Below are 10,202 nucleotides of genomic sequence, written 5' to 3' on the forward strand. Positions count from 1 at the left end.
CTGCTGTACATGAACTTTACACTCATTACACATATATTGGCTGTCAATATCACGGTAACAGACGTATGGTTTAGAAAAAAAAACTATATACACAATACATTGTTTCATATAACACTGTGGAGGAGTTATCTGAATGTCGGAAAATGGGAAATATCCATTGAATCCAAAAAAGGGATGTCTTAAAAAATATATACTGTATATAAGGTGCAGGCCAAAACTTCCGTCATTTCGTTTTTTTTTTTTTTTTAACGGAACCTGGTTATGCGTTTGTACCTAGGGTGGACTGGTGTAATTATTTTTTTTCTAATTTTCCTCTATTCTATTTTTTTCATAATTTTGCCTCCACGCACAAACAAAAAAGAAAATTGCAATGATAGATTTTTCATTGAACATGAAAAAATCTTCATTGTATGTTTGGAATATATATATCTATATACTCGTTTCCCACTGGGGGCTACGATGGCATTTAAATTTCGTTTGATAGCACTACAAATAGTATTTTTTTCTTCAGTTCCATTGAAGATCCATTTAATGTCAAATGGTATTCATATCCTTCATTCAAAATCATGAATCTAATCAAAATCAAAATTAGAAATTGTGTGTGCCAGTGTGTGTGTGTGTGTGTGTGTGTGTGTGTGTGTGTGTGTGTGTGTGTGTGTGTGTGTGTGTGTGTGTGTGTGTGTGTGTGTGTGTGTGTGTGTGTGTGTGTGTGTGTGTGTGTGTGTGTGTGTGTGTTGTGTGTGTGGTGTGGTGTGTGTGTGTGTGTGTGTGTGTGTGTGTGTGGTTTACTAATATATTTTAAAAATGATAGTTGCAAATAATGAGGAAATATATCTTTGCTCATGCTAAGGGATACAGCCGATTACAAACGACTAACTCTGTATTAAAGTATATGAAATGATTTCAAAAGAAGTGCAGAACTAAAGGTATTTTTATTGTGAAAATAATCAAAACAGAAAATTGAGAAATCTCACTCCTTTTCCAACCGATACAAGGAGTGTTTAAAATTACACGATATGTATACCATAAGCAGAACAAAATGGAACGAGTTCTCCCAATATCTACTTTCTCTCTCAGGTTATGTCATTATCATCACGATTCCTTCGTTGTCTTTTCGAATCGCAACGGTATCACAGGTCAGTCAAGGTCAATTCATATATACACACCGTGTTGGGTCACCTTGTCTATGGAATTACTGTATCAAAGAAACGCTAAATCTCACCTTCATATTGTATTTTTTAAACTATTGGATGTTTCGTAATTGTATTTTATATTGATCAGTTTTTCTTTTTCCATTATGTTTCATTGCATATCTCTGCAGTAAATGCCACGCACTCACGACTAAACAGGTTTCGGCTGCACTCGAGCCTCGTGCAAAGCAGGCGACCATCAAATCTCCTAGCATGACCTTCGTGAAATCCGGCAGACATAAACGCCAGTCCCGGTGCCCTGCCGCAGGAGCTCCACTGCGCCGCTCTCTATGGTCTGTGGTCCCTGGAGGAGCTGGAAGCCGCGCGGCTGCCCCACGCCCCGGACGCCCTCCTGGCGGGCCCGGCGACGCCGACCCCGGCAGCGTGCGGGGGGGCACTACGGAGGGGCGCTCTCTGCCGCGGAGCCGATGCCATGAGGGGTCATGCGGGGTCGCGCTGCGGAGGGGGGTCGCTGCGCTCGATGTCGAGGATGGGCGCGGAGGCCAGGCGCAGCTGCCGCCGGACGTGCGGGCGGGACACGCCCTGGCTGGCCGAGATGGGCGGCAGGACGATGTTCGAGGAGGACGGGCGCGGCGACGGCAGGGAGGCGAGGGGCGGCAGCGAGGGCGGCGTGGCCGGCAGCGTGGGCGGCAGCGAGAAGGTGTTGCGCGTGCCGGGGCTGAGCGGCGCCTTCTCGGGGCGCGCGTGCCTGGCGGAGACGTGGCCGGCGCCGCCGCCGAGCCGCGCGCCGCGCCATGAGCCCGCCTCGCCGTCCTCGGAGCCCAGGCTGCGCGGCCCCGACGACTCGAGCGAGTCCAGCGAGCCCACGGACGCCCGCGAGCTCCGGGAGAGCGGGCGGGCGCTGGCGCTGGTCCTGGAGGAGGCGCGGGCGGTGGACGGGCCGCGGCCGCCCACCGTGCGCAGGGCGGAGCTGTACACACGCAGATCCCGAACCTGCGCCCGCAGCTTGGCCACCTCGCCGCGCAGCTCAGCCACCCGCTGCTCGCCAGCCTCCACCTGCTGTTTCAGCTGCACCTCGCGCCACCGGTGCTGCTCCTGCTCGTCAGCCAAGAGCTTCTGCTGCTCCGCCAGCTGCCCCTCCAGCTGCGAGACGCGGCCCGTCCGCTCCTCCAGCACCTTCTTCAGTTCGGACACCTGTTTGCGCAGGGCGTCCTCGCCGGTCTGCGTCACGTGGCGCAAGTGCGCCTCGAACTGCAGGTCTGGAAGCGAGTAATGTTGCGTTAACTCACTGAATGTTTAAAAAAGTAATGCAAACACAAATGTGCGTTGTGTGTGTGTGTGTGTGTGTGTGTGTGTGTGTGTGTGTGTGTGTGTGTGTGTGTGTGTGTGTGTGTGTGTGTGTGTGTGTGTGTGTGTGTGCATATACTGTGCGCGCACGCACAACACACACACACACACACACACACACACACACACACACACACACACACACACACACACACACACACACACACACACACACACACACACACACGATCAACTTAGAGCTACTATAAATGGCAGTATTATAGGAAATCGAGTCAAGTCCTCATGCCGCAAACATCCCCCACTCCGGTATCCCGCACGAAACAGAGGCAAAGGTCGAGCTCGTGTGTCACTGCGCAAAACACCCCGAAAAAAATACAAAAAAATGACGACCTCAATTAATTATTTATCTGTGACCATTCCCTCTAAGATACAATATACACACGAACACTATATATACACACATACGAATTAGGAAACCCCGCGCACTAAGACAGACTAATCCATTATGGCTGATGGCTATACAATATGGTGCTAGTCAGTTTCTGGGTGTAAAAGCTCTCCCCGACGTATTTAGCTTTATCTTTTTACCTCTTCGATTGATTTACTAGAGAAAAATAATTATAGTCAGGATTTAATCAATCATTTGTTAGTCTTCATTACGTATTTTTGCATTTCCTTTTTACTTATATTTCTGTATTCTCGTTAATCTTGTAACTGCATTTGACAAAAAAAGGAAAACCATAACTGAAAATGTATTACCCACTAAATTTAGATGTTACTCCAGACTAAATTATTAACTAATTTACCATTTTCTTAACTTAAATTTGATAGGGAGTTGACCTTGTGTGTGTGTGTGTGTGTGTGTGTGTGTGTGTGTGTGTGTGTGTGTGTGTGTGTGTGTGTGTGTGTGTGTGTGTGTGTGTGTGTGTGTGTGTGTGTGTGTTATATTATATATGTATATAATTAATAATTATATTATATAATCTTATCTGTCTATCGTCTTATGTCTGTATATATATATATATATATATATATATATATATATATATATATATATATATATATATATATATATATATGCACACACAGACATACACATATACAATGCATTCTCAGGAACAACTCCCGTACTGCAGTGAACTGAACACCAAGAAGAACAGCAGACTAACCATCACACCGCTGCTGAAGGAGTTGGATCTGCTGGTGAAGGCCACTCAACACCGTCTCGTGCTCCGCTTGAAGAAACCGGATCGCCTCGTGGACGGATCCGCTGCTCCTGGAATGGCGGGCAAACGCTCTCTTATTTCGTCGATACTGGACTGAAGAACATTACAGCTGGTGACGGCGATGATGAGAGTCGGAAAAAAATATGGCGATAATGATGATATTGTAAATAATGATCAAGATGAAAAAGACTGGGACAGAGGAAACAGGTATGATGAGGAGGGTGATAATAATAAAATTAGGAAGGGGGACGATAATTTTGTTGTCCTGTTAATTAATAAAACAATAGTACAACAACAAAAACGCCACCATCTGTTCTCTAATGAAGAGAAAAGGAGGAAGAGGAAGAAGTAAAACACAGAGAAAGGAAATAAAAAGATGAAAGAACGCGATGGAAAGAGAATCACATTTCCCTCCAAAAAAATTACGTGATTCTCATCAAAGCCGCTTTCTTTGTGCCATCTGGAGAAAACGGCATTTCGTCTAAAAGAAGAAAAAGAAAAAAGAAAAAAAAAGAAGAAGAAAAAAAAAAATCAAATGAAAAATAAATACTGCCACCATTAGAACGTAAAATGACGTACTAAAAATTTCGCTGAGTAATAATAATAACAATAATAATAATGAATTTAAAATTCGAGACACGTGACTTAACGGATTTACTGTCTGTAAAAAAAGAAAAAAATTGAATTAAAATAAAAGAAGAACTATACGAAAAATTCGTAAGTCTTGAAATTACCTAGTGAATGGAGGCGGTGATAGTGGTAAAGATGATAATAGCAATAGTAGTAGAAAAAACAATATTACCCTAATAACAATATGTATAATAATACATCTACTACCTCGAATCATTGTTATTATCAGTATTATTATTACTATTATCATTATTATCATCATCATCGTCATCACCACTATTATTACTGTTATTATCATTATTATTAATATCACCATTATTATTGCAATCATACTGAAACAAATGTTGATTCCAACAGCTCAAAATAACAGGACTACATCATACATCAAGTACTGTATTATGCAACATCCCACTCCTTGTTATTTCTCAACATCTAAATAAATCTTACAGCTAAAGTAAATATATAGTATTGGTTAAACTGTCTCGCAAACGTACTTATCTTATTTTCGCATAATTCTTAAAAAGATAGTTAATAATATAAAGGAACTTGAGGACTTTAAAAAAAATATATATATAGACATTCTGTCATGGGAAAGACATCTTGAAGTGAATGAAGTTTGCCAAACTCATATAAATCATATAAACAATAAACTATAACTTAAAATGATAAATAGATAAAAAAAATAAACAGAAAAAATAATCATAAGTGAAGATAAAGAAATCATAAATAAATAAATACACATAGCAAAAAATACAATAACAAATAATAAATGAATAATAAATAACAACTCTTAGTCTGACTAAAGAAGACCAAAGGATACAGACTTGACTTTGAGTGCAAGCTGTCTTTGAAATAGAATTAACGGTATCATTTGATAAACGAAAATATGAAGAAGAAAAAAAAACAAAAAAATCTAACTCTTTCTAAACTGAGTAACGATAAACGCAACGAAGATACCAATCAGAGACTAAACGAAAGAGATAAACGAACGAAGTTGGAGAAAAAAAAAACAGACGAACATTCCAAAACAATGGAGTCACACTTAAGTCAGTATCACGTCCACCAAAAGCCAGATCCAAACTAAAAAATGACTGCCCGCCTTTCCAAAACGTGTTGTTGAAAACGAAAAGCTCCATTAGGCCTTCTCACCGTCATTTTACGATGTTTTTTTTTCCAATCATAAGGTGGTTACAGATAAAACGTATTTGGTTTGAAAACAGGATTTGGTCTAGCGCATTGCAGAGTGCACTGGGGTTCGTTGCTGACTCAGTTTTACGAATAATTTCCTGCAATGGGTTTCCGGGTATTGTGTATGCGGACCGCGGGGAAGAGGACGAAGCATTACCGAGTTTGTGGTTTCGGAGTCTCGTGTCATCTGATTTTGCTACAATATGCTAATCAAGTATTTCATTTGAAGAGATGCATGGTTAACCTTGAGCACTTGTGTCTCTGTGTTTTTTTAACTTAAAGCACAAAATTACATGTTTTATTAAGGTTTGCAATTCTACCTGAAACTCTCCACATAATATCGTAAACATCCAAATCTGTAAGTACTTCGTTTACATATAAAATTCTGCTTAAAAGTTTACAACACAAATTTCCCGACATTAGCCCACACAAGAGGAGAAGCGAAGAAAAATAAAGAAGAATAACAACAAGGATCAGTAGTAAAAGAAGAAATAAAGAAGAACACGAACAAGAAAATACAAATTCGACTTGACTTCAGTTATTGCAATCTCTTAATAACAAAATAACGCTGCCAGCATTGGTTTCAAATCTGAACCCACAACTTCGGTTCAAATCAACAAAACACATCTCACTTACATATACGAAGTGCTTCGACTAATCGACGGGTTATCTCTCGTCTGGCGTGCCCTCTCCGGTGCAAGGTCAGGCCGGGTCAATTCGAGAGCGGAAAGGTCACGGCCAAGCTGGGTCTCCGCTGCGTATACACTGCCACACGCCATGGCTGCAAGAGGAAAAGGTCATGTGAACACAGGGTCGAAAAAGGTCGTCATGTTGATGTTTCCGCAACATGCTATTGCAGAATGCAATGATCGTGTTGGTACTTCTGTTTTGTGTAGTGCATGGGTGTCAGCCTATATAAATTTAGAACTTTACGGCTGCAACAAAAAAATAGGGTAAAAATATATATATCTTTTCGACTTCAAATTTCATATTCTAAGAGCAGAAGCCTGCGCCATATATTCCAATATTGTCGCCGCCCGCATGGCACTGCGATGAAATAGGAGCAGGGACCTTCTGCTCCCGCCCGCCCGCTCCAGCAGAATGGCGATGGCGACGAAGATTAATTATTTGTAAAGATGATAGTGAAGGATGGTGATGATGGTGATAACAATAAAATTACAGTAATGACAAAAATAATAGTAATGATAGAAATGAAGATGATAGAAATAACAATGATAAAAATAACAACAGCAGCAACAACAACAATAATAATAACAATAATAATAATAATAATAATAATAATAATAATAATAACACTATACAATATGAAAACTAATACAGCAACAACAACAAACAACAATACTAATATTAACAACAACAATAATAATGATGATAAAACAGTAAATAAATAGGCATCCGGGATAATAAACATTATAAAAATACTTGTAACCTGCAGATGATTTATCAGCGAGGATGATGGTTTGGGCTGCGCTTCTGTCTATTTGCTTTTTGCTTCTTTGTAGTGGCGTTGGTATTATCACTGTCTTTTTCACCCCCCCCCCCCTCTCTCTCTCTCTCTCTCTCTCTCTCTCCTCTCTCTCTCTCTCTCTCTCTCTCTCTCTCTCTCCCCTCTCTCTCTCTCTCTCTCTCTCTCTCTCTCTCTCTCTCTCTCTCTCTCTCTCTCTCTCTCTCTCACAGCACGAAGGTCCTGCCCTAAATGCACTGTACTTTCTCCCCCCCCATCCTGACCCTTACCCTCCCTCGCGTGACCTCACCCCAGACACCCCAACCCAAGAAGTCATATCTGCAGAGGCGAAAGGCAAAATATCACTTCATGAAAATAAATATATCTCCTCAACGACGAGGGGAAAGTGACACCAGGGAATGGCTCTGCTTGTGGAGACACAAACGCTGTGGCGGATTTTCCTTTTCTGGAGAAATTGGCTCGCCAGGTCTCTTCCTCTCCTCTTCGTTCCGTATCTAGGCTTAACCTCCTCTCAATAAATCTAGTTTGCGTAGAGTGGATTTTTTTCACGTACAAGCATACATATATACCTGCACGCAAACGCACATACTCATACACACACACACACATATTGAAGATAGATAGATAGAGAGATATAGAGAGAGAGAGAGAGAGAGAGAGAGAGAAGAGAGACATAATACATACATACATACATACATACAGACAGACAGACATACATGTGTGTGTGTGTGTGTGTGTGTGTGTGTGTGTGTGTGTGTGTGTGTGTGTGTGTGTGTGTGTGTGTGTGTGTGTGTGTGTGTGTGTGTGTGTGTGTGTGTGTGTGTGTGTGTGTGTGTGTGTGTCTGCGTGTGCGTGTGCATGTGTCTGTTTATGTATATACATACATATATACCAGCATACAAAAACACGAACTGCTGGCACGATCACTGACTCACACGTAACAGACCACACAGCTTTATACCGCCAACAAAAACTCGCCTCCTTGCCCCCACGTACTCACCCATTCAGTCACTCATTCAGTCATCCGCCAATTCACTCACTCACCCCATGCATCCATCACGCGAGGCCATACTGATTCATCACACCGAGGGCATACGGCAATCCCATTTACTCATTCGCTCTTTCACGCACATTTTTTTCCGATGCATGCATGTGTATAATTACATATATGCATACATACATGCATGTATGCGCACCCACGCGCACACCCACACCCACACACACCCACACACGCACACACACACACACACACACACACACACACACACACAACACACACACACACACACACACACACACACACACACACACACACATATATATATATATATATATATATATATATATATATATATATATATATATATATATATATATATATATATATATACATATATATATATATTATATAGACACACACATACACATACACACACACACACACCACACACACACACACACACACACACACACACACACACACACACAATACATATATACATATATATATATATATATATATATATATATATATATATATATATATATATATATATATATATATATATATATACATATACACACGTGTGTGTGCGTGGTGTATAATTTACATACTTTCTATATATATAAATATCTTTCTTAATATCATTTAATGCCAACGCGACTGTATCTGACCAGTAAGTATCTGCTGCAATATTGCAACTTTATAACCTGGGCAATAAAAAGAAAATTTGCGGCTCTGGGGAAGAGGCAGTTTGGGGGGGTTGAGGACAAGTAGGTGGGGGAGTGGGAGGGGGAGGAGGAAGAGGAGGAGGAAGAGGAGGAGAATAAGAATAATAAGAAGGAGGAGGAGGAGAAGGAGGAGGAGAAGGGAGGAGAGAGGGGCGGGGAAACCGAGAGAGGGGAGGGGGGAGGGGCAAGGTTCGCAGACGACCTTCTCGTCCGTTACTCGGACTGGATGCGCGAAGGCGGAGGAGGATAGAATAGATAAAATGTGGAGAAGAAGATGAAGGGGGAGAACAGAGGAGGAGAAGATCAAGAAGAAGAAAGGGAGGGAGGAGATGATGAAGACGAAAGAGATGATGACGATGATGATGGAAAAAGAAGAAAAGGTGGATTAGAAAAAGAAAGAATAAAAAAGACAAGAAGGAAAAGACGAGGAATAAAAAAAATATAGAAGAAAAACGACTACTGGCAACCCACAGTAACGAATATATCACAATATCTAAAAAAAAAAAGCAGATTAGATAAATAAAGAACGAAAGCGAAAAAAAATAACAAGCAGACTAAAAAAAAAAAAATAACGAGGAATGGCAAGAAATGAGAAAGAGAAATATAAAAGAAAGAAAAGCGTTTCCCATAGACAATAAAGCTTTGCAGCGCACAATTTGCACGCCAACCAACGCCTCCGCAGAGCTGTTTATCATCACGGTAGAGTTGCTCCCCCCCCCCATTCTCCCTTTTCCTTCCTATCACCCTCTCCTTCCCTTCGCTCTCTCTCCACTCTCGTGTTCTCGCTCCGGTAATTCACTCCACGATTTTGGTTGACTATGCATACATTACACACCAATATATATATATATATATATATATATATATATATTTAAAATATATATATATATACATATATATATATATAAATATAGATAAATATATATATATATACATATATATACATAGACAGATAGATAGAGTAGAGAAAGATATACAGAGGAGAGAGAGAGAGAGAAAGAGAAGAGAGAGAGAGAGGAGGAGGAGAGGAGAGAGAGAGGAGAGAGAGAGAGAGGAGAGGAAGAGGGGAGGGAGAGAGAGAGAGAGAGGAGGGAGAGAGAGAGAGAGAGATGAGGAGAAGAGAGGGAGAGAGAGAGAGAGGAAAGGACGAGAGAGAGAAAGGAGAAGAGAGAGAAGGGAAGAAGGAGAGGGTGAGTGAGTAAAGAGAGAGAGAGAGAGGAGAGAGAGAGAGGAGGAGAGATGGAGAGAGAGAAAAGAGAGAGGAGAATGGAGGAGAGAGAGAGAGAGGAGAGAGACGAAGAGGGAGGGGAGGAGAGAGAGAGAGAGATAGAGAGAGAGGGGAGAGAGAGAGAGAGAGAGAAGAGAGAGAATAGAGAGCAGAAAGAGAGAGAGAGGAGAGAGAGAGAGAGAGAGGAAGAGATGAGAGAGAGAGAGAGAGGAGAGAAGAGAGAAGAGAGAGAGAGAGAGAGAGAGAGAGAGAGG

At 41.5% G+C, this 10,202-nt stretch overlaps 1 protein-coding gene across 1 annotated transcript in view; it reads right to left on the reverse strand.

The window, feature by feature from the left end:
• Window positions 1–913: 913 nt before the first annotated feature.
• Window positions 914–10,202, reverse strand: part of LOC119570974 (protein enabled homolog) — a 17,587-nt gene continuing 8,298 nt past the window's right edge. Inside the window, exons 2-4 of the mRNA XM_037918497.1 lie at window positions 6,140–6,284; window positions 3,629–3,735; window positions 914–2,410 (exon numbers count right to left, since the gene is read on the reverse strand). Coding sequence (XP_037774425.1) covers window positions 1,632–2,410; window positions 3,629–3,735; window positions 6,140–6,284 — 1,031 coding nt within the window. The 3' untranslated portion in view covers window positions 914–1,631. The remainder of the gene's footprint in view (window positions 2,411–3,628; window positions 3,736–6,139; window positions 6,285–10,202) is intronic.

The sequence above is a fragment of the Penaeus monodon genome, chromosome 4, assembly GCF_015228065.2.
Source record: "Penaeus monodon isolate SGIC_2016 chromosome 4, NSTDA_Pmon_1, whole genome shotgun sequence".
NCBI classification, from domain to species: Eukaryota; Metazoa; Arthropoda; class Malacostraca; order Decapoda; family Penaeidae; genus Penaeus; species Penaeus monodon.